Raw genomic sequence first — 24,950 nt, forward strand, 5'->3', positions numbered from 1 at the left:
TCATTTTGCCTCATCTCAAATTATTTTAAATTACAAAGTCACGTACCACATGCATGATTGTAAGGGTTTTTGGATGCAGTTATTTGTATCTGGAAATAGAAAAATGTAAATGCTTTTCTTCCTTTTTACATTGTCATTAATTTTTATGCTTAGTGCTTGAAAACCTTCTTCCTCCTACCCTCCCAATATGGTTCAATACACTGACAAGCCTACAGATATCTTCTTCCTTTGATAAATTCAAACTCTCAGTGGGCAAGATCAAGGTAAGGCTTCCTCTTACATGCAAAATAAGTCGAATTCATACACGAGTTTTTTCTCCTATGGTCTCAAGGCATCTTGACCTTGTTTTCAAAAAGAAGCGAGGAAGAGAACAGACCCCAAAGAATTAATCCACACCAATGCATTGAGGCTCTTACTCAATGCTTGAAAAGAGAAAAGGTATCTTTATTTCCATTTTAACAACAGTCAAAATACAGCTGTGTAAAGGGAAGTGCTTTACCCAAGGTCACAGGAAAACGCAGGTCCTGAACTCAGGCCCTCTTTCTTCATGAGATGGTGTGATCCACAATTAACATAACCTGGGAAAATATTCCATTGCTTTTTTACCCACCAAACCCAATCCTGTGCACACAGAAAATTGCTTACTTTGGCAGAGCCAAAAATCAAGCTCAAGTGAATCTTTTAAGATTTTTTTACAGTGGCAAAGAGAATGCTGAATGCTTGAATGGTTCTTTCCCTCTGTTGTTCCCAGACACCCTCCTAAAGCAACACTGCAAGCAAGCAGGAGTGGCCTGTGTTAATAATGTATCTCCTAGTGCACTTCAGTAGCACCCAAATGTCTTTATAGCAACATCAGTGCAACAAAGTATTTCTATATGAACGATGATATAAACCCAGTCTGATGTAAAAAATGTACCTGAGAGGAGTTAAAGAGGTGTAGCCCTGTACTCTCCTGTTTGCACCAGCCTCTGCTCACGGATTTGGCGCTGCCAAGACTCAAAGCACAATCGCTTATTGCGTCTCTTGGAGCTCGAGCTCTTCAATCCGTGCGACTGCAGGGGAGGAAAGAAAAACCCTCAGCTTCCATTCAGAAGGGAACTTTGCAGCCCTCACGGACGAGTTGGAAAGCCTGAGAGCGCCCAGAACGCTCCAAGGCAAGACAACACAAAGAGCTGCAGGCACTCTTTGTTAGGGCCGTTCCAAGCCGACTTGGGGATGCTGCAATATTTGGGTTAGAGGCACCATAGCCAGGCGCGCAGGCCACCCTGCCAAAGGGACAGAAGGATGGGTAGCTCTCTCTAACAAAAACCAGGCGCTCCTTGGGCTTTAACCCAATCTGGGATTGCCTTGAAACCTCTCCATCTCCGAACTCCTCCACCCTGCGAAAGGATGGGAAGGCTTTCTGCCTTTATGCTCCCGGCTACCACAAGCCCACTGGGACTGGGGTCAGGGGGGCCCTTTCTCTGCTGGGCGGGGAGGGGGCTCCTGCCCCCACTGCAGCCCTGGGGCCCGGGCGAGGAGGGCGGCAGCCAGGAGAGGGGGGTTGTAGCGGGCCCGGGCTGCAGTGACTCCTCCTAGAGGCGGTATGTGCGGAGCGGGAGGAAACCCCTGCCGCCCCCCTCACCAGCAGCCGCCATCGCCATTGAAACATACAATACGGGGAGAGCGGCTGAGGCGGAGCGAGGGCGGGGGGAGCCAAAAAGGGAAAGGGGGAGGAAAGGGGAGGGGGGGCAAGGAGAGGAGGAAAAGAGGGGGAAGAAAAAGAGGAAGGGAAGACAAGAAGGAGGAGGCGGCGGCGGCGGGCGCCGGCAGGTGAGGGGAGCGGCGGCGCGGGGGTTCCGGGGGCCGCGGCGAGGCCCTGCTCCTCTCCTTCCCTCTCTCCTCGGCCGCACGACCCACCTCCTCCTCCTCCTCTTCCTCCTCCTCTTCCCGGCGCCGCTGCCGTTCTCTGGGAGGGCCCGGCCATGGCCGAGGCCGTGAGGGGAAAGGGCGTGAGGGGGGCGGGTGAGGGGCGGCCATAAAGGGAGGGGGGGGGGCGCGAGGCGGTAACGGCGGCGCGCGCGGGGCCGGCCCCGGCCAAGCTGTGTATGGGGGGGAGGGGGCGGTTCTTCCTCGCTCGCTGCCTCCGCTCGGTCCCCGCAGCGCTTCCCGTTCCGGGGCCGCGCGGCCGCCGCCACAGCCGCCCCTCGGCGGGCAGCGGGCGAAGCCCCCGCGGCGGCGGCGCTGGCTGAGGGCGGTGTGAGGGGGGGGGGGCGTCAGGGGGGAGCGTTTGCGCGGGAAAGCCGGCGGCCACACCCCCACACACACACACACACTCCACTGCGCCTCGGGACGCCTGCGCGGCCCGGCTGCTGCCCCCGCCCCTCTCCTGTCGATCAGGAGGCTCGCAGCCAATCACCGCGCTCTCTCCCCAACCCGGGCTGCCGCAGTGGCCAATCAGCGGAGGGAGTGGGCGGGGCGGCGGTGTCCGGGCAACGGCGAGGCGTGCGCGGGGCGGGGCGGCGGCGCGGGGCGGGCGGGCCCTGAGGGGGCTCGGGGCGGCTCCGGGCCCGGGCGCGGCGTCCCCGAGCCCGGCTGCTCCCAGCGGGCTCCAAAGGCTCGCTGTGGGGCCGTGCCAGGCCCGTCCTCTCAGCCGCAGGGGTCGCCCGCTGTTGTTTGTGAGCGGGAGCTGCCTTAGCAGGGACCCCTGGGGTTTGGGGTGCCCTGGAAGCTCCTTTCAGGGGCTCAGCGTGGGCGGTTCTGGAGGCACCGCACCTGCCCCTGAGTAGCGCTATGGCCTCAGCGGTTCGGTCAGACAACGAGCCCCTGCTTCAGGTCTTCTGCGTTGTTTTTCGCAAATATTTCGTTTGTAAGTGAATGTGCAGCCTAAGCTGGATCCAAGGTATGTCTGTGGGTTCCTTGTCAACTGTTCTGGTAGATCTACTGGAGATGAGGGAAGTGCAGCTGTGTGGATAGTCCTGAATGTCCTTTATTTTAGCCTTTGGCTGCTGAGTTCGAGTTCTCTTGGTGTTTGGAAGTCACAGAATCACAGAATAATGAGGTTGGAAGAGACCTCTAAGATCATTGAGTCCAACCTGTGCCCTAACACCTCAATTAGTCTATAGCACCAAGTGCCATGTCTAGTCTTTTTTTAAACACATCCAGAGATGGTGATTCTACGGTCTCCCTGGGAAGAGCATTCCAGTCCTTTATTATTCTTTTGGTGAAAAATTTCTTCCTAATATCCAACCTATCCCTTCCCTGATGTAGCTTGAGACTGTGTGCTCTGGTTCTGTCAGAGACCGACCCCCACTTGTCTACAACCTCCCTTCAGGGAATTGTAGAGAGCAACAAGGTCACCTCTAAGCCTCCTCTTCTCCAGGCTAAACACCCTCAGCTCCTTCAAACGTTCCTCACAGGGTTTGTGTTCCAAGCCCCTCACCAGCCTTGTTGCCCTCCTCTACATGTGCTCAAGCATCTCAACATCCTTCCCAAGTCAAGGTGCTCCGAGGGCTGGACCCTCTCTGCTCAGGAGACAGGCTGGGAGAGCTGGGCATGTTCAGCCTGGCCCTGGAAAGGCTCTAGGCAGACCTTGCTGCAGCCCTTCAGTACCTGAATTGGGCCTGTGAGAAAGAGGGAGAGGTGACTTTTTACATGGGCAGATAGTGACAGGGCCAGGGGGAATGGTTTAAATCTAAAAGAGGAGAAATTTGTGTCAGATATTACAAAGGAACCCTTCCCTTAATTCTTCCCTGTGAAGGTGGGGAGATCCTGGCACAGGGTTCCCACTTCCATCCCTGGAAGTATCCCAGTCCAGGTTGGATGGGGCTTGGATCAACCTGGTCCAGTGGAAGGTGGACTCAGGTATTTTTCCAGGAGGCAGAAGGAAAATGTCACTGGTTGCCTTGGGCTGTGAAGAAGGCAAAACTCAACAGAGGAAAGCCCTGCTGCAGTCATGTTGTAGAGAGCTCTGTGAGTTGTTGTAGCTCCTCAATCCCCCTTAGCAACACAGGGATGTTGGAGTCATGGCAGAGTGGGAGTGTGCTGTGACCAATTCAGGGATAGGGAAAATAATTGCTTTCAATTGCCCAAGCCTGGTGCCGTGGCAGGCAGATTTAGACACAGCCCTTGTAGCTCAGTGAGGATGGACTCAGCACGAGTGGCACAGGTTTATTTTGAAATGGAGGCTGTGCTTCATGAGGAGAAACATAGAGATGATGAATCAGCTGGCAGAGAGGGAACGAGTGTGGGTAGACTTTTCAACTGATAAGCCCTTGAGGCTTGGCTGTGTCCTCAGAAGAGAACAACTAGGACAGCACTGCTCACCTTGTAGTTCTTTACCTGTTGGTTGCAGTTCAGGTGAGTGTGGCAGGGCTGAGCTCATGTGCCCCTTCCTGCAAGGAAACCAGATCCCTGTCTGTGGGATTTCTTTGTCCAGGTCCACAGGAGTTTTCTCTGCACGTTTCTTTGTCCAGATCCTGTTGTGACTATGCCAGAGCTTGGCTTTCTACCAAAAATTGCCTCCTGTAGGAGTCAAAACAAGACAAGAGCACACTGCTGTGTTTGTTGCTCTTCAGTGCACCCTGGTCCATGTAAGTTGTAAAGCAGAGACAGTGTTAGCAGAGTTTTGCAACATCTTGTATTTAGGTTCTCACAAAATTCTGCAAATGTAACCTGCAGGGCATTTGGAAAATATTTTGGGATTCCAAGTGCTGGCTTGGCAGCAGGGGAGTAAATAATGGCTTCCTGTGAGAGAGGAGGTAAATAAAGGAGTAGGCAGGGGTGGAAAGTTCAGTGATAGCAAGAAAAGGATGAGCCAAAAGTGAGTAATTAAACATAAATTTATATGATGCAGCAGCATGGCCCAGAGCAGTGTGGTTAGTTGTATACAAATGTGTTTTGATTTTCTGCCATGGAGATCAAGTGTAACAGTGGTATTTTCTGTTGATCTAATCCCTTGATGTTTGCATTTTTCCACTGATTTTCATTCAACTGGGATTTGATGCTATAGGAACAAATATATGAGAGGTTAGTTTAACATAATTTTGATACAGGTAGTGTACTCTTTCAGCATGGCTCTCTGTAGTGGTGTCAGTGCTGGACTGAACTCTTGGGTGATAAAACTGTCCTGCCAGCATTGCAGGAAGCTGTTTGAACCCTACTGCATACATTTATTTATTAAGTTCCACTTCAAAAAGAGTTATTGTTGCTCTGAAGAGAAGGCTGTTCTAGAAACTGGCTCCTCTGATGACTAGAAGCCTAATTCCCAGCCTAGGTTTATTATTTGGATGTCAGTTGTCACAAACTGAAAAGGACACGTTTTAAGGGTTGTTATTATTATGAAATTGAATGTTTATAAAGGGTTTGTCACAAATTGCGAGTTTCAGTAAGGAAGGGATCTTGGAAGATCACCAGGTCCAACCTCCAGCCCCGAGGCAGATCCAGTGCTGCTAGATTTCTGAAATACATTCTTAAATTGTTCTGAAGCTGTCCTGCTGGGAAGATTCTGCTGCCTCCCTGTTTGACCAAGCCCAATGCTGCTCTCTCTTCTTTGCTATACAGCTTTTCTGAGAGTCACTGCTGTAGGAAACACTTGCCCTCTCCACCTTCACAGCATCTCTAAGGACCAGTATCATGCCTCCCCACTTCTTTTCACCTTCCCTTGGAGCTCTGTGGTTCCAGGCTGGCAGCTGGCAGGGAATTCAGAGTGGGATGATGAGCAGTGCCAATTTTGAGGTTCTGTGTCTGATAGGTTTAGTGGTTTAATCTTTCCCAACTTTCCTTATCATGCCCACATGATACATTGCTCATAGAAAGAAAAAATTGTCTGGCTGATACACAAGGACATGCCAACGTTTTACAGCTCCCTGCTGATTTTATATCCTTGATATCATAAATGAAAAGTTTTATGATAAAATTTAGCAGTATCACCTAGATTCATTTGAATGCTTTCCAAAGTGTCTCCCTTGTTGTGTTTCCTTGTTTCACTGAGGTGAATGGATGCTGGCATTCACTGTGCTTTCCTTGGCAGAAATACCATCTCTGGCAGACCTGCTCTGTGTTTGCTTCTGAGGAGTAACCAGGCTCATAATTATGCCTCTGGGGCAGCTATCAAAATGGAGTTAAAACCAAGTTTTGTAAATAAAGTCAAAACTCTCCCAAACATTATTTGTCTGAGAGTGAGAACTGGAGGTGTAATTGTGACCACATGCAAGCTTTGGAGTGGAGTGGCAGATTCCAGGGTTTGTTGTCTGTTTATCCCTAATCTTGTGGTTGCCAGAAAAATAAGGAGAAAACAAGGTTTGTTTTTTTTGCTCCTGATATTGCTACACTGACAGTGCAGTTAAAAAGCAAAGTTAAAGCAAATATTCCAATTATCCTGTGTGGTGTTTGTGAGGGTCCCCAGGATGAGGTGAGAGATGTTCTCAGAAGGCTGATTTCTTATTTTATAATATTATATTATATTTCAGAATGCTATACTAAAACTATATTAAAGAAAGAGAAAGGATGCAGATAGAAGGCTTAACAAGAATGATAATGAAAGCTTGTGACTGACTCAGAGAGTCTGACATGGGTGGCTGTGATTGGTCATTAATTAAAAACAATTCACATGGAACCAATCAAACATTCACCTGTTGGTAAACAATGTCCAAGCCACCTTCCAAAGCAGCAAACACAGGAACAGCAATCAGATAATTATTGTTTTCATTCCTCTCTGAGGCTTCTCAGCTTACCAGGAGAAAATCCTGGGCAAAGAGGATTTTTCAGAAAATACCACGGTGACAATCCTGCTTTTAATGAATAATGCCTGCACTTTAACAGGTGTTGAGGGCGGGTTTGGATTTTTTGCTTCTGGAACAGCAGCAATGCATGAAGATCACAGAATCACAGAATAATGAGGTTGGAAGTGACCTCTAAGATCATCCCCAAACACCTCAACTAGACTGTAGCACCAAGTGCCATGTCCAGTCTTTTTTTAAACACATCCAGAGATGGTGATTCTACCACCTCCCTGGGAAGAGCATTCCAGTCCTTTATTATTCTTTTGGTGAAAAATTTCTTCCTAATATCCAACCTATCCCTTCCCTGATGTAGCTTGAGACTGTGTGCTCTGGTTCTGTCAGAGACTGACCCCACCTGTGTGCAGCCTCCCTTCAGGGAGCTGTATAGAGCAACAAGGTCACCTCTGAGCCTCCTCTTCTCCAGGCTGAGCACCCCCAGCTCCCTCAGTGGTTCCTCACAGGGTTTGTGTTCCCAGCCCCTCACCAGCCTTGTTGCCTCCTCTGGATGCACTCAAGCATCTCAACATCCTTCCCAAACAGAGGGCCCAGAACTGGACACAGCACTCCAGGTGTGGTCTCACCAGCACAGGGGCAGAATGACCTCCCTGCTCCTGCTGACCACACCAACCTGTTGTTTCTCACCAACGCTCTTGGTTTTCTCTTGCAGCCCTCAGATTTGGAGCAAGGCACTGAGAACCACCAGCAAATTGAGAAGCACGAGGCTGCAAGATGTCGGGGCGGAGCGGGAAGAAGAAAATGTCCAAACTGTCCCGCTCGAGCAGGGCCGGGGTGATCTTCCCCGTGGGGAGGATGATGCGCTACCTGAAGAAAGGCACCTACAAGTACCGCATCGGGGTGGGGGCACCCGTCTACATGGCAGCTGTCATAGAGTACCTGGCAGGTAAAGCAAGACCTGCTCCTGGCAGTGCTCCTCACACACAGGAGCCAGGCTTAGCCAGGGGAAGGGATGTGAGCATGTGGAGCACTCCTGGAAATCAGGATCTGCTGAAAACGCTAAGGAGGTCAATCTGTTTCCTGACGAGAGGTTGAGGGTAGAAATTCTCTCCTTTAGAGGCACCATGCTTGGTCACATGCTGGAGTGTTATTTTGTATTATTTTGCAGAGTAAGGAGTCACTTCTGTGCAGTTTTTGTAGCTGTCATAGAGTACCTGGCAGGTGAAGCAAGACCTGCTCCTGGCAGTGCTCCTCACACACAGGAGCCAGGCTTAGCCAGGGGAAGGGATGTGAGCATGTGGAGCACTCCTGGAAATCAGGATCTGCTGAAAATGCTAAGGAGGTCAGTCTGTTTCCTGACGAGAGGTTGAGGGTAGAAATTCTCTCCTTTAGAAGCACCATGCTTGGTCACTAGCTGGAGTGTTATTTTTTAATTGTTTTGCAGAGTGAGAAGTCGCTTCTGTGCAGTTTTTGTAGCTGTCGTAGAGTACCTGGCAGGTAAACCCAGAGCCTGCTCCTGGCAGTGCTCCTCACACACAGGAGCCAGGCTTAGCCAGGGGAGGGGATGTGAGCATGTGGCGCACTCCTGGAAATCAGGATCTGCTGAAAACGCTAAGGAGGTCAATCTGTTTCCTGACGAGAGGTTGAGGGTAGAAATTCTCTCCTTTAGAGGCACCATGCTTGGTCACTAGCTGGAGTGTTATTTTTAATTGTTTTGCAGAGTGAGGAGTCACTTCTGTGCAGTTTTTGTAGCTGTCATAGAGTACCTGGTTGTAAACCCAGAGCCTGCTCCTGGCAGTGCTCCTCACACACAGGAGCCAGGCTTAGCCAGGGGAAGGGATGTGAGCATGTGGAGCACTCCTGGAAATCAGGATCTGCTGAAAATGCTAAGGAGGTCAATCTGTTTCCTGCAGAGAGGTTGAGGGTAGAAATTCTCTCCTTTAGAGGCACCATGCTTGGTCACATGCTGGAGTGTTATTTTGTATTATTTTGCAGAGTAAGGAGTCACTTCTGTGCAGTTTTTGTAGCTGTCATAGAGTACCTGGCAGGTGAAGCAAGACCTGCTCCTGGCAGTGCTCCTCACACACAGGAGCCAGGCTTAGCCAGGGGAAGGGATGTGAGCATGTGGAGCACTCCTGGAAATCAGGATCTGCTGAAAACGCTAAGGAGGTCAATCTGTTTCCTGACGAGAGGTTGAGGGTAGAAATTCTCTCCTTTAGAGGCACCATGCTTGGTCACTAGCTGGAGTGTTATTTTTAATTGTTTTGCAGAGTGAGAAGTCGCTTCTGTGCAGTTTTTGTAGCTGTCGTAGAGTACCTGGCAGGTAAACCCAGAGCCTGCTCCTGGCAGTGCTCCTCACACACAGGAGCCAGGCTTAGCCAGGGAAAGGGATGTGAGCATGTGGCGCACTCCTGGAAATCAGGATCTGCTGAAAACGCTAAGGAGGTCAATCTGTTTCCTGACGAGAGGTTGAGGGTAGAAATTCTCTCCTTTAGAAGCACCATGCTTGGCCACTAGCTGGAGTGTTATTTTGTATTATTTTGCAGAGTAAGGAGTCACTTCTGTGTAGTTTTTGTAGCTGTCATAGAGCACCTGGCAGGTAAAGCAAGACCTGCTCCTGGCAGTGCTCCTCACACACAGGAGCCAGGCTTAGCCAGGGGAAGGGATGTGAGCATGTGGAGCACTCCTGGAAATCAGGATCTGCTGAAAACGCTAAGGAGGTTCAATTGTTTCCTGGAGAGGACGAGGCTGAAAATTCTCTCCTTTAGAGGCACCATGCTTGGTCACTAAGTGGAGACTTATTTTGTATTATTTTGCAGAGTGAGGAGTCACTTCTGTGTAGTTTTTGTCCCAGAGAAAAATGGTATTAATTAGGTTTTTTGATACATCTAAATGTGAATAATAGCAGAGAAAAAAAAAAAAGCAAATCCACCTTGTACTGCTTCTGTGCTTTTTAAGTGAGAAAACTGTTTTGCTGGCTGCATTTCTCCTTGCAGGAGAGTGTCAAAGTGTTATGAAATATAAAAGTGTTTTTTTTAAATTTAAAAAACCCTTTTGCTTTGCCTAAGTGTATAAAGAAATTGTTCTAGGGTTTAAATCTTCCCACACACCTTGAGTTTTCTTTTTCCTGCCTTTCTGAAATTGAACTTTGAGGAAGGGGCAGGTGTCCCATGGTGATACAATATACTGTGATTCTGTACAGAAATATTTCAGAGTGTCTTTTGATCGTATCTGCTGAGTTTCTTGTTTAAGTATGGAAAATAGCACTTCAACAAATTGTTAGAATTCATGGTGCAGTGAGGATTCTGGTTCAGGTTTCTTGGAGGGTACAGATCAAGACTGAGGTGCATTAGAGGATCTGTGAGGAGTCACAGCCTGGATGGAATCAGTTGAGTGAGTTGTGTTTCAGCAGTGTCATTTATTGCCAGGGTGGCATGAAGAAGCTTGCATGGAGCCTGGTTGTCCATGCAACAGATTTTATGTGAACACCTCTGTCTTTTTTACACGTGAAACCTGTTCTCACTACCAGACAATAAAAGCATTATTTTCTTTCAAAGGTGTGGAGAAAATCTGAGATCTCACTAATAAATTTCACGAATTTCACTATTAAAACTAAATTTATCATAAAGCCTAATAGTAGATTGCAAAAATTTCATGTTTGTGGCAGTACATTCCAGATAAGAATGAATTTTATTTTTTTTTTCCCCCTGAGGCTACTTCTGGAGCTGGAGCAACAAAGTATTGCTTGTGTTGAAGAAATCACAATAACTTTTATAACATAATGTGATGCATTATGACTCTTCTGACCTTCTGTCTGCAGAGAAATACTTTTTTTTCTTCTCCTACTCCACAGGGAGATATTTCTAGGATAAACATTTGGAGATGCTTGTTCTGAGCTGTGGCAATTTTTACAAGGTGCAATAATAAATTGTCAGCAGCACATCTGGTATGTGCAACATTTCAGTGGTGCAGACTGACTTGTGGTCAGCAGTGTTTGCTTATTACCTGAACTAGAACAATGTATGTCTTGGCTCTGCTCCTGGGTAGTAAGTGCAGTATAATTTAAATCATTAATCTGATATGAGCAGATTATGTGTGGGCCTACACTTTGCTTTAGAAAAAAAAAAAGAATGTGTAGTGAACCAGGCAAGAAGATTGCTAGAGGTGTAGGCTGGTAGCCCACATAAATTGTAAGGGAATGCTATTTTCAGCTGCTTGGTTCAGCAGAGAACTCCTGTATATATTGTGGTAGAATGGAGTAATGTTTCTGAGCAAACATCTATTGCTGGTGGATTGTGTTCTTTCCAAACCAAAGTTCCTGTGCTCTGTCCAGGGTTTTGTTTGGAAATATTACAAAGGTGGAGAGTTCAGTTAAAAAAAAAAAAAAAGTGTTGCAGCATCTAATCCTGCTGATCTAGTTATTCCTAATATTTCAGATGTATAAAGTCTTTGGTTTTGGGAAGCCGGTGGAAACAAAATAGGTTTTTCCAAGGATGTTGTTGAAGGGGGTATTATATATCAAACAGCTAAATTTTCTTATCATTATCTGATCTTTCTATTACAAATGCCATTCTTTTCTCCTGGGTTTGCAGGTGTGAAATGGTGCTTCCTCAGGATGAAAGGCTGCATGCAGGGGAACTGCTTCAGGCTAAATCTGGGAGAGTGGCAGTAAGGGACTGTCACTTTTTAGCTGTTCCACAGAAGCAGGTTGAACATATTTTTTTTGTTATGTTAAAATACTCATGAAAACTTCTCCTCTAAACCCCTGAGTGCTTCTCTGTGTTTGAGCAGAGATTTAATGCTTTACAAAAGGGGAAGGGGACGTCTGTGCCACCTCAGAGAAATCTGCTCTCTTTGGCCAGGCTCTAACCTGGATAAAACACAGAATGCTCACGCTCAGCAGAGACTTCTTAGACTTTTAACAGCTAAAATTTCTGAGGTCTTGGTCCTCACTGAACACATTCCAGCCTCTCTCAGCTCTCAAACCATACATTGTGGGGAGGCAGTGGTTATGGAAGAAAAATGTTGGTGTTAGAGACAGGGTAAGGATAGGTCTGGCTACTGGGGAGAGCTGGACTGATGACCAGTAGGCAAATAAATGGTGAGGATTGTCTCAATATCCTGCCAGGAAGCTGGAGAGCAAGTTGAAAAAATAGGAAATAGGCCAAGGGTTGGATGGAGGGGTCATGAAGAACCTGGGCAGGAATATTGAGCCAGAGTAGACTGGAAAAATGGTGACAGGAAAGGTGCTGAGATAGAAGTCTTGGTGTGGATTGCCAGGGAAAGGAGACTGGGATGTGGGGAAGCAAGTCATGGCTGGGATAGGAGCAAGGTGGATGAGGTTGGAAGGGTCAAACAGAAGCAGAACCACCTGAATGCCTGCATTCCTCCAGGGCTGGCATGGACCAGCAGATCTCTGTGAGTGACCAGTCTTGCATGGTCTGCTGCTGGCCTGGGTTTGTGCTGCCCCAGAGCACTGAGCCTTGTGGCTGCCATCATCCAGAGGCTGCATATACATCTGGAGCATCCTTACTCCCAGTTTGTGGAGTTGAGACTGCTCTTTGGCTTTGGCATGTGTTCTGTGTCACAAGATACTAGACCCCTGTTTTTTTCCTTTGTAAGCAAGGTTGATCATGGTAGCATCTCACAGCCATTATCACCCCCAAATCTGCACTTTGCCTTATCAATCCCATCATTAAAATGCCAGCAATCGTGGTGGAATCTCAGGAAGAGGTACTTTTACCTCAGCTGATCAGCTAATGTGAAGATCTCCTCACTATTTTAAACCTTTCTTTCTAGTCTCTCTATGCTGTTTTACATTTTAGACTCATATTATAAAACTGCAGCTTAATTCCTATCCAGAAGGTTGTGTTTGCTGAGAATTCCACTGGCTTCAGAGTTAAAATTCTCTGAAAAATTGGCCTGAGTCCCATCTGATTGATGGGTTTTGCAACAGACTCATGCTCTGAGTGTTCACAGAGCTGACTGCAGGCACAACCACCTAAATCAAACATCAACTGCATATGTCCCACAGGGCATCTTCCCAAAAAGCAGGCAGAGAATACAGAAGCCCCTTGATGAGGAAGCACAAGTCATGTTCAGAGGAACTTTTGGAAGATCTCAATGGAAAGCCACCCTCTCTAAATTAGGGCAGAACACACCACCAGCAAAGGCTTCCTCCTTCACAGGAATCACCTTCTGCCTGTTGTGCTCATCTGCCATGCAGAGACAAATCCAGCAGACACCTTTCTACCTGTAAATGGAGGACAAGGACTCCATCATCAATAGATTTTTTTCAGAATAAAGGTATTGCTGGTAGATTTTATGTGGTAGTGTAACAGGAGCTGACAGAATTTCTTCTGAAGGGGAAGTGGAAAACAAGACAACCTGTATGAAATTTTTCCAATTTGCTATCAGTGATTCTCATAGACTTTTCTTAGCAGTTCTTCCTACTTTTGTTCAGCTCAGCTGAAAAAAAAAACCTTTGCCATGGTTAGCATGCTTTAGTGCCCAGACATTTCAAATCTGCTGATCCATCAGCTAAAGAAACCTCTTTTTCCCTGTATGTCACAGGCTGACAAGATGTAATCCCATTCAGGTCATAGCTTGGCTGCAGCTTGTCTCTGCTGGAAGAGAGTTATGTGCTTCTGAAGATGTCTGGATTTGAAGTTAAACTTCTGATGTGGAGGCGTCTTTGTGGATTTTGACTCTTGCAGGAAGCAATATGATTTGAGATTTCAATGTAATTCTTAATGCCTGTGCTTAGAGCACAAAGTAAAACCAATTTATAGCTGAAAATATCAAGATGCCCAGTTCCAAGAGAACTTGTTATAGTGTAGGACCTATATTCTGTTTTCCTAAATTCTATATTCCTATTATATTCTGTAATATCTATTTATGTAGGTATTATAGGACCTATATTCTCAGACTAGCATTTTTAGAATTTAGGTAGCCTCAGCTGTTAAGTTTCTACTTGAAATGTAAAGCAGTTTCTTTAGGGATCTGTTATTGTTAGCAGAGCATGTGATAACTGAAGCCTCCACTTTTGATATTGTATTTTGTAAATGCCATTTTATATTCTTAAGATTATGAGCCCCTGCCTCCACCATTAGAAAAAATATGCATAGAAACCTTCACTAGAAGAAGGTAAGGCAATAATTTACTTGTGCAAATGTTTGGCATCCTTTGGTAAGTCATGTACATATTCCACAATCTGCCATACATCACCTCTGCCTCGGATTCCCTTCTTCCCAGTGTCCTGTGATGGATGGCTGGCATTTGAGTGTTCTGCCTTTTTTGCTCTTAACATTAGGCAGAGGACTAAGAGTGCACCATCAGGATGCTGCTGGCCAAAGGACCCAAACCTGGGGCAGTGGGGTGAGCACACAGGTAGCAGGATGTGCCTGTTGTTGGCACACCTGAAAGAGCTTCAGTTCCCACACAGGTAAGTATGTGCTGGTTTTTTGGATTTTTTTTTTTTCCCCTGATGCAATTTTCCTCTGCTGTCAGCACACATCTGCAAAACCCACTGGAGGAGCCTGGGTCTTTTTTCTTGCTCTCTGCTGGTCTGCACAATGGATGGAATCTGTTCCTACTGTCTGCTGCTGTGTTAGCTCTGCTGGCAGAGGTCTGGGAGAGGGTCTGACACTTCCAGCCCCATGGGGGTGAATACAGCTGGATTGTGTGGGATCTCTTTGCAGTTTCCTGCTTTAAAATCCAGGACAGACTAGGAAATGCTAGAGCTGAGAGGTTCCTGCCCTAACTTTTATAATTCACTGTCAATATGCATATAATTTTTAAAAAAAGGCTTTTACATTTCCAACATTCAGTTAAATATGTGTGCTGTGTAGCAGTGAAAACTGGAATACAACTTTGTCCTTTTGTTATTCTGAGTGGAATTGAAAGCTTGTATTTTTCCCATGAGCCAGAGCTAAGCCCCATGTTGAAATCATTTGGATTTTAGCCAAACATTATGTATATTTCCACTAGATTTTTCCTGAAAATCCTTCTTTTTATAATAGTTATCCTTCTTTATGTAGTTTGTAAAAAGGACTAGGTTGTCATTAAGACATCAATAAGTTATCAACAGGACACTGATTGGCTGTAATTTTCATATTCCTGTTACTGACAAACATAAACCCAGAAGACAGGGACACTGCATACTTTTAAAATGAAAAAAAGTGTGAATATGATTTTTAGGAGTAATTGGAGGGAAAAAAAAATCCCTTCTCCTTCCTTCTCAGTGTTTCAGGAGAGTTCTTATATGAGAAGTAAGTTCTAAGTAGAGGCCAAACTATGTAAGGTAATGAATTATACTGATTGCTACAGTCCAAATAAACTTAGGAAGATATATCTGTAAGATATTTCTGTAATCATTAGCAAAAGTTCAGTGACTTTGGTTACAGTATAAATGTTACTATTTCTCTAACTGGTAGGTAGAGAAACTACCTCTGAAGTGACCTCCTGTTCCCAGAGATGTAGAAGGACCCTTCTATCAGTATTTAATGCATTGAAGCTCTCACGTTGCCTCTGCTTGCATCTGGATCAAACCTTTCATATCTTGTTCTGGAATGAAGCTTCTCACAGATTTTCAGTGTCCTTTAATGCAGAATTCCAGCAGTGCCTGGCTAGTGTGTTGGCTTTCCAAGTATTTCTTCAAATGCACCTCAGTCTTCATCTTCCCTGGTCCTGAGAATCCTTGCTGTTTGTCAAAGCTGTCTGTTCCAGGTTGAGGTTTTCACTGCATGCTTGACTGTTCTGTTGTCACAGGGCTGCTGATAAATTTTGGACTGCTGATGTACATTTTTAGTTGGGTTTTTTTTTTTTGCCTTTTTGAAAGAGAATTAAAAGAAATTATGTGAACCAAGCTTAGCATATTTTCTCCTTTAGGGAATTAAGAAGAACAAATGAATTTATCTAAATGTACAAATACATTGGGTGGGGTTTGGTTTCTGCCTTTCTCTAGTGAGAACCCTTTAAATCTGGAAACATCCCTGAGAAGGTAAATGGATATTAAGAAGCAGTGTAAAATGTGTATGCAGCATGTACCTAAGCTGCATTTTTGTTACTGGTTTTTATCTTGATGTGTTACAGCTGAAATCCTGGAGTTGGCAGGAAACGCGGCGCGGGACAACAAGAAAGGCAGGATTGCCCCCAGACACATCCTCCTGGCAGTTGCAAATGATGAGGAGCTGAACCAGGTGCCTGTTTGCATTTTGGTGCAGGAGTTGTGTGCTTGAGTGAAGCTGCTACCAGGGAAGGTTAGAAACAGCTTAGTCTGAGACAAGAATGAGATCGCAGTTATTGGAGTACAAGATTGTGCCCTCTTAAAAAAAAGCTAACAAAAATTAAGGTTATTACATAACTTATCTTAAATCTTATGGACATAAACTTTGGTTCTTCTTAGCCTATGAGTCCTGTTGAAACAAGCAGTCTTGATGCTTCACTTTTTCCTCAGGGACATTCAATACTTAAAGAAAATGTGCAAGATCTTTTCCCAAAAGCTGTAGAAATGTGTGTTTTCTATTATACTGGCTGTGAGGCCTATGTTGGGTAGGGATCTGGCTCACTCTCTGCTATTGCTGCCTCCCTGTCTGTTTGCCCAAACTGTGGTTTTCAGCACTCTGACTCCTGGGATCACTTGTGGGATCACTTCTGTTAAACTTGTTGAGTGAAGACAGAGATCACAGCATGGGCTGCAGATTCTACTATTCAGGGCTGCTGAAAAGGTTCAGTCAGCATCAGAGTATCTCCTCTGTATGAAGATGGATGATGTCATTCACACTTTGAATACTCCTGCACTTAATATGACTGCTTTAAATAATGAAAATGTGATGCCCATGAAGTCATGTGGCTCTATTTCCAGTCAAGTGGTGTAAAAATTCAAAACAGGCCAGAAGAGAAAGTATGCTAACACTACCAGCCCTTTCCCAGCTCCATGTTTCTTCTCAGTTACTTGTGAACTGGAATCTAGATCCAGTGCTGTCTCTCAGGAATTAGCCAGACTTTGTCCTCTACAGGGTATCACAGCCCATTCCTGTTGTTTGCCTCTGCAAAGCAGGTCCTTGGAGCTTTTCCTTGCTTTCACTGCATCTGTTTCCCTGCCAAAGAGATCTGCATCCAGTCCTCCTCTGAGCAGGGTTGTGGTGCAGTCCTTTTTTTAAGTAGCCCACAGGCAGTCCTCTTCTTTTCCCCTGATTGTGAGTCACCAAGGACAGGTTTGCCCTAAGAAGGGGTAGGAATGGTTGTACAGCAACAGAATTCTCCAGGGTGTGCTGGCTGACTTTGCTGTCACCTGCCAAGTTCCTTGTTATTGTGGATTCTCTCCCTAATTGTTTTTGGGGGTGCAGACTAAGAGGATCTGTGACTTGCTTTCATGCACTGCTTCTCCTTGCAGTTGCTCAAAGGTGTGACTATTGCAAGTGGAGGTGTCCTGCCCAGAATTCAGCCTGAGCTTCTAGCCAAGAAAAGGGGTGCCAAAGGCAAATCTGAGACCATCCTTTCCCCTGCTCCTGAGAAGAAGGGGAGGAAATCCATGGTGAACAAAAAGAGTGGGAAGAAGGCAAAGTCTACCAAGGCCCGGACGTCCAAAAAGGTAAGCAGGGGGCAGGTACAGATTCCATGTCACCCTCTGCAAGATTCTCTTGATAATTGTGTAGAATCTCTTACCTCCATTCTAACTCTGTGGCAGTGAACCCTTTTAAAATAAAGGAAGCTGTGTTCTAAAACATTTTCTACCAGAGAGATGTCATGCCTTCAGCCTTGCACAGTTACTGGGTTGCTGTTAAAGATTTTTCACTGTCCAGAGAATTTGTCCCAACATGGAACTTCAATGTCATTGTGACAAGCTCTTTGTTTCATGTGTTCTTGGCTGTGCTGTTGTTAGTGAGTTTTAAAAGAAGAATAAATCAGTCAGAACTTGACCACTGCACTTGGCCATCCTCTATCACTATCCAAAATGGATTAATTTGGTAAAGCAGGAACCCAGATCTGTGCTTTTGGTTTGTCATTCCAGAGCATGCACCTTGAAACACTGCTGAGCTTTTCACTGGGTAGGGTTAAATATCAAGCTTTGACTTAAGCTTAATCCAAGTTTTAAAAGTTTATTTTTCAAAGTTTTAATACAGTTCCATAGCTGATAATATGCAGAAACAGCCTTTAAAAAGAAAACAGAATTGCTTAATGGGATGTTTAATTGGATGCCTCTGTGCATTGATCTCAGCTACCACCTAACTTTGAATTGTGCACATGCAGAGTTTGGACTTGTTAGGAGGTAGTAGCTCCTTGACATACCTTAAAGCAAATATTGAGAGGTGTGAGGAGATGCTCCTTTAGCCCTCTAGGACTGGTAGGTTTGCTGCTCCTGAAAGTAAGCTATAAGAAGGCTTTATTACTTAATAACTGAGACTTAAACATTTGTTTTTCAGACCAGAAAGTTGTTTGTTCTTCAAACTGGAGCATTTGACTGGGTTACTTAGTGACTAAGTTTGATTTAATATGAGGTTCTGCTCTGTTAGCAACAAAAATAAACTAACACATGCCCACCCATATAAATACAACCTTAATTGTCAGTAAATCTACAGATGGGTGTGGGTGCCCTGCCTCTGAATGTGACTACAAAAGCATGTAATGCCTCAGATGAGCCACTGATTTAGCATTATGTAAACAGTGCAGACCTCTGTTGTTACATAACCTTAGGGATTACAAGGCTATGAGTAATGTATTGATCTGAGAAGATGAGAATTTGTACTAAGGTATTGACTCTCTCCATTATTGAATAATGCTAAATGGTGATTATTTTGTTTCCTTTGAGAAGTCTTGTTATTTTTTTTTCTCCCATCAAATAGAACAAACAAAAGGACAATGAAAAAGAAGGAGCTTCAAATTCAACAACTGAAGATGGACCTGGGGATGGTTTCACTATCTTGTCCTCCAAGAGCCTTGTGCCAGGCCAGAAGGTAATAAAGAACAATAACAGATTGGGGCTTAGCATGAAGGGAAGGATGCTTTTCTCAGAAACAAAAGCATTTCCAAAATCAGCCTTTTTTCCTTCAAATTATGATGTTAGAACATTTGTTTTCTAGCAATAACTTCCTCTGGAGCAAGCTTCCAAGTTGTGGGCATATCACCAAATAATCTGAGTGGTGTGCAAATTAATTAATTAAAAGCTAAAAGTCAGAATCACACATACTGAACAGAATAAAATAGCTGGTCTCTGAAAGACTGAATCCAACTTTCTTTCACTTCAGCTTTTTGGTATGAAAAGGATTTTGCATTTGGATTACCTTTTATTTGTTCCTCCCCCCCATTTTTATTTTTCAGCTTTCTCTGACACAGAGTGACATCAGCCATATTGGCTCCATGAAAGTAGAAGGCATTGTTCACCCTACAACTGCTGAAATAGACCTCAAGGAGGAAATAGGTGAGGCTCTGTACGTGCAGAAAAAGATCATCTAGAGCTGGAACAGTAGCTGGTCTACTGGCTGCCTGCTGAGATCCCATCCTGTTTCATCTGAATCTACCCCAGGCCATAAAATATCACTTGCAGCTTCTGAAAATCAGGCTGGGTCTGGCTAGGTACAACAGGCTAATCACTCATTTGTCTGCTTTTAATGACAAGCAAAACAGATAATTTGTTGAAGCACATGAGCAGCAAAGGTGTAAATAATTATTATTGAGGTGTTTATTGGCTTATTTTTACATTTGCATCTGAAAATTGCATTGCAAAATGATATGTTATTAACACTTCTAACTATAACTTTCATTGTAGGATGTTACATAATTTAGAAACACTCATGTACAAAGCCTTATACTGCTTGTGCAAAATAAGGAAATACTGTTATTACAAATATGGAAATTGAAGCAGGAGGGAGGTAAAAAGCTATTCAGCCAGTCCCATAGGGGGCACAGAATCTAGTAGCAAGCTTTTGGATCATTGTTTTTCAGTCATCAAGACCTTCACTGGCCTCCCAGCTGTGTTTGTTTCAGTCAGTAGTAGGGTTTGTGTGTTGGGCTCATTTTAGAGGTTGAGATCCTGAGTTCTGAAAATCCCACTCCACACTATTTTAGCCATGAGTCAGAGTAAATAGCATTCTTCCAGATATTTATATTAAAGTAATTTCCAGTAACAGCATGCAGCCTCTACAAAACCATGAAAAGTAAACTTTGTTGGTGTCTAGGCAGAGTGGTAAACATAGAAATCAGCTGCTGCTAATAGAGGGAGACAGGGTAGTGTATGTACAGTGTTTTTTTAAATAATGTGGACTTGTTTTTCCACACTGACACTCTGAAGCCAAGGCCTTTTGCTCTGTGTCCTTGCAGGCAAAGCACTGGAAAAGGCTGGAGGCAAAGAGTTCCTGGAAACAGTGAAAGAGCTTCGCAAATCTCAAGGACCTTTGGAAGTTGCTGAAGGTGAGAAGAATTCTCTGCTCTCTTTTGGACATGGCTCATTTTATATGTTCTTTTCTCTGGACATTCTGATCTGTTCCTGTTGTTTTGTGTCTTTGCTCATGTGATGTAAATGTTTCCTCAAAGCTGTTGCTGATATGGGCAGCCTACTGAGGGGGAAAAAAAGGAAGAATAGGATACCTGTGGGCTGTGCACATTCTGTCTTGAGACTGATCAGTTTGTCTTTGGCAATTTCTGTCCATGGGAGTCCAAAAGTTAAGGAAATCTTGTGCCATGTTTCCTGGCCTGTTTGTACTGCAGCCTTAGTGAGAATCAGAAACAGCTCTCAGCCTAACACATAGGCTGAGGAAAAATTAGGCAGAGGAAAAATTAGTCATACTTCATAAATTATTCTCCTTTATGCATATTAGATGGATGTATATAACCCACATAATTACCTGACTTTGAGCAGAAAGGAAGATGTGATATGATCTGCAGAACTGGCACGCTTTTTGGACTGCAGCTACTTTATTAGAGGAGCTCCCTTCAAGGGTTAACACATTTGTAGCAGGGAATGGTTTGAGACCTCAGATTGTGCTTCCTTTGTGGACAGATTAAACCAATTGAAGGTGTCTGGAAGACAGATGGAGAAAAGTTACAATATGCCTTATGTGGCTTAGTATGTCTAGACCCCCAAAAAAATTTGCTTTAAATAGTCTAGTTTGGAAAAAATCCTAATTGAGTAGCCTAGTTTTATCATCTGAAATGATAGAGGAATTTTTATACAAGATAATTTGCTTGACTTTCATATCAAATCAAGTTTATATGCTGTAAAATCAAAGTAAACTACTTTTCTCTGTCAACATCACTACCTAACTAGAAGATAGACTCCTTTTATACTATTAAGACAGCTGGTTAAAATTTAAGTAGCACAGAAATCCTCTATGCCTGCAACAGAATTCCTCTGGGATGGAGAACAAGTGAATACATCCAGGATTTTCATCCTTGGGCTAATTCCATCCTGCACAGTTGATTTCAGAGTGCTTAACCTGAGATTACCAAGACACCCAGACTTTCAGTAGTGCTGATGGTGACAATTGCAGCAAAAGCAAACTGATGCCATGCTGTAAGCCCTGCAGGTCCTGGAGAAATATTACACTTTCTGAAAAATTAATCTGAGACTCCTAATTGGCCATAACTGCTGGGGACTTTCAACAACTTTGATTTTTATGTCCTTGTCTGATTTACCCAGCTGTAAAGTGAGTCTACATATTAGTCCCCAACTCTCTGGAATTGTAAAGATGATGATGATGATGCAGGATATTTGTACAAAGCACCCAGTGACAGCTCTGCAGAAATGTCTGTGGGGATTACTGATACTGTGTTTAGGGCAAGGTTTTTGTACTTTGCATAAAACAAACCCAGAGGCCAGGCTGAATGAGAGAGCTAAAAACCATTATTGAGTAGCTGTGTGCTAACCAAATGAGCCCTGGGTTCTTTGGTCTCCAAAGAAATCACAATTGATCACAGAAGGAATGGTGAGACAGGTTATTATTGCAAGTGAGCCATTGTGGTGTATTTTAATCCCAGATGTATTTCTTTGGAGAGGTGAGGTAATTAAGAAGGTACTTTGGGTTGAGAGGTCGTTGCAGGGCGGTTTCTGTTCCAAACTAAATGTTGTATTTTCATTTGTGTTAGCTGCACTCACTCAGTCTAGCGGCCTAGCAGCAAAGTTTGTCATCCACTGTCACATCCCACAGTGGGGCTCGGACAAGTGTGAAGAGCAGCTCGAGGAGACTGTCAAGAACTGCTTAACAGCTGCAGAAGACAAGAAGTTGAAGTCTGTGGCTTTCCCCCCGTTTCCCAGCGGCAGGTAGGACTCCCTGTGTAGGGAGCAGAGGTGGAATTGGCTGTCAGAGCTGCTGCTGTGACAGAGAGGTGCCCTCTGCTCTGTGACCCTGCCTCTGCTGCTGCTATCTGACACAGAGCTCCAGAGGAATCCAGCCTGAAGTGCAGTGTTTGCATGAAACTGCCAGAGAGCCTTTGTAAAGAGAAATTAGCCAGCCCACAGGAGAGCTGAGTGGGCTTGCTGTGTTTTCTATTGCTAGGCAGTCATTTTCATTCCCCTCCACCACCTCGGGTTTTGTGTCCCTTCATTTTGCTGTGGGGAGTCTTATTAAACCTGCACTTGTACTAATGAGATTATGGCAGCAGAATTCTGAAGGCAGGTTACAGTGATGCCACCTGAGCTACGTGCATGAAGGGTGTTCACTTAAGCCCTCCTGATAATAGATATTGAAAAGACTTGTCACACAAAACCTTTCAGAAGGTTTCTCAAATATGGATCTGCTTTCAAAAGTGTGAACCATTAAACCAAGTGTAAAGCCACACATTTCTTTCTTAATAGCTAGCAAGTAGAATGTGCTTGACTAAGAAATCTGAAGTATTTCTCTTTTTTATTTTCTTTCAAAATTCTTTTAAAATCAACAGTTTGTTGGTCTCTGATGATATCTTAACTACTAACTAGTAGTTGTTATTTTGTGGTAGAGTTCACGTGCTTATATTTATTTTGAAATGTATCTATTGATTTTGGTAGTAGTGCCCAAAAAGTAGAGTACATAGTACAGTCCTGTTGTGTTGGCCTGATAGTCAATAAAATAAAAGTAAAACTGCATTTGATCAGTGAAATCACCACACATCACTGAGTACACAGGAGGTGAAAATGCCATTTTTATACAGATACTCTTCAAAGCAAAATATATTTTTGTGGATCAGGACAAAAGATTAAATAGAGGGGCAGTGCAATTTTTAGTAATTTTTTAAATATACAGATATTTTTGTTTATGGTTTTCAGTGAAAGCACAGTGTGATACACTGTTTTAACAGTCTTTAATATTAAAATTAACTATAGCTTTTCATGCCAATAGAAATAGTTTCTAGACTTCATGTCTTCTAAGAGCATAGAATCAGAATAATCCATTCTTGGACCATTAGTCTTAGTGCATATCCTTCTGCTGCTTTGTTCCATTTCACTCTGTTGCTCTTACAATTACTCCTCCTAACAGAAATAGAGAGACTTACCAGGTGCTGCTGGCTTACACTTCATTTATCAAAGTACCTCAAAATTTCCTGAAAAAAGAGCAGTTTTTCAAATAGGACTTTCTGGTTTTGCTGTCATTTTACTCTACCTACATGTCTGCACCTGAAATGATAGTTTTGTGGGTAGATAAAGAATTATACTATATCAGTTATGTGAATTTCCATTTTCCTCTGTCCCATCTTGGTGACTATTCACAGTAACTGATGTAGCATTGGGATACTTCAGTTGTGCCAGATCTTTTTGATGGTTTTCAACATAAATATGATTGTAGGTTAGAGAATATTACCATCAAGAGGAGTGTTTGAATGCATCTCAACTTTAATATGGCTTGGAGTTGTAATTTCAATTATTTTCACAGAAATCCCAAGCAAAGTATTTTAAGACAGAGTGAGGAAGTCAGCTAAGTAGGTGATGTTTTGGGTTTAGTTTTTTTTTTAATTCTCAGCTAAAAAAAAAAAAATCATCCTTGGAAATTTTTAGCCTCTAAGGCAAAAGGGCAAGCTAAAAAAAATTTAAATTATTGTAAATAAAAAAAAATTTAAAAAAATACAAGTAAAAAATTTGTAAATAAAAGAATTTAGTCATAAGAAGTAGAAGCAGATGAAAACAGAAGCTATGCCAGCAAGGAAACTTAATTCAGCAGCAGATGACAATTGCTACCAAATCCTTGGGGTTTGCCAAATTGCCAGTGGCACTATCTTAGCAGCCTGTGGCTGGCTTCTCTCAGCATCCCTGCCCAACACTCACCTGCTCTCTTTTCTTCCCTGACCACACAGAAACTGCTTCCCAAAGCAGACGGCAGCCCAGGTGACCCTCAGAGCCATTTCCACCCATTTTGATGGCACCAGCTCTTCCTCCTTGAAGAACATTTACTTTCTGCTCTTCGACAGTGAAAGCATTGGCATCTATGTGCAAGAAATGGCCAAGCTAGACACGAAGTAGCAACGGCAGCCAAATGAAACTTTATTTTTCAACAAACTTGAGTAGCATTAAAAGCATTAGAGGTGGGTTTTATTTTTTCAATGTGATGATGAGGGGGAGTGGTAGTAGTGTGACGTGTTGTGACTTGATGGAGAGCTGTGATTAGAGATGAGAGGAGTTTAGTCTGATTTCTTCATGCCATTTTTATCACCTTAAGCAATTGAGTTATCATCTGGCTTCAGGAGTTTAGTGTCCTTTGTTACTTTAGTTTAGAGGTTTTTAAAGAGTAACCTCATTTTAGATTTGTAGTGATGATTTCTTCACACACACACACACACACACACATGCCACTTTCAAGAAAGCTCTTAAAAATGTTCTGCTCCTTTTTCCCCTCCCTTTAGGGTAGATGGTAAACTTCTGCCTTCAGCCCACAGAGAGGTGAAAAGGGTTTTAGAAGTGATGCATGAGGAGCTTCTGTTTTGCTTTTAACTCACAATAACCTCTGTAATTACTGAGAATATTTCATGGTGATTTTGTTTGTTTTATAAGAAAAAAAGAAAAAGATGTGTCAAGTGTGGTTATTATTATAAACCCTAATTTTGCTCTGGGGATTTCTCACCCTAAAAAGAAAAAAAAAAAAAAAAAAAAAGGAAAAGGGAAAGGGAAGAAAGCAAAAGCAGCAGCATCTGTAATTCACTGCTTGCCATATCACAACCAGCAGCTTTTCTGGCTGAAGTTTGGTGCTATAAGTGATGTAAGTAAAGCTGCTGAGGAGATTATGACACCAAGCTGAATCATATTCTGTTGCATTCCAGGCTGACCATATC

The 24,950-nt window shown here is 44.0% G+C and overlaps 2 protein-coding genes across 3 annotated transcripts; one reads left to right on the plus strand and one right to left on the minus strand.

The window, feature by feature from the left end:
- Positions 1-423: 423 nt before the first annotated feature.
- On the minus strand, positions 424-3,457 carry LOC132329603 (proline-rich protein HaeIII subfamily 1-like). Its single transcript, XM_059850798.1, has 4 exons — positions 3,444-3,457; positions 1,900-2,368; positions 917-1,052; positions 424-578 (listed from the first exon to the last, which is right to left on the minus strand). Exons 1-3 carry the CDS (start codon positions 3,455-3,457, stop codon positions 927-929), a joined length of 609 nt encoding a protein of 202 aa, XP_059706781.1. The 3' UTR covers positions 424-578; positions 917-926.
- On the plus strand, positions 1,676-24,687 carry LOC132329650 (core histone macro-H2A.2). 2 transcript variants are annotated; one of them, XM_059850896.1, is made up of 9 exons: positions 1,676-1,812; positions 7,429-7,662; positions 15,810-15,916; positions 17,113-17,310; positions 18,563-18,673; positions 19,038-19,137; positions 20,037-20,126; positions 21,801-21,975; positions 23,979-24,687. In XM_059850896.1, the coding sequence occupies exons 2-9, from the start codon at positions 7,491-7,493 to the stop codon at positions 24,142-24,144; spliced, it is 1,119 nt and encodes a 372-aa protein (XP_059706879.1). In that variant the 5' UTR covers positions 1,676-1,812; positions 7,429-7,490; the 3' UTR covers positions 24,145-24,687. The 2 variants fall into 2 exon arrangements, with proteins under 2 accessions (XP_059706879.1, XP_059706878.1); XM_059850895.1 differs by lacking the exon at positions 1,676-1,812 and adding an exon at positions 2,557-2,881.
- Positions 24,688-24,950: the final 263 nt, after the last annotated feature.

The sequence above is a fragment of the Haemorhous mexicanus genome, chromosome 7 (genome assembly GCF_027477595.1).
Source record: "Haemorhous mexicanus isolate bHaeMex1 chromosome 7, bHaeMex1.pri, whole genome shotgun sequence".
Taxonomy (NCBI): Eukaryota; Metazoa; Chordata; class Aves; order Passeriformes; family Fringillidae; genus Haemorhous; species Haemorhous mexicanus.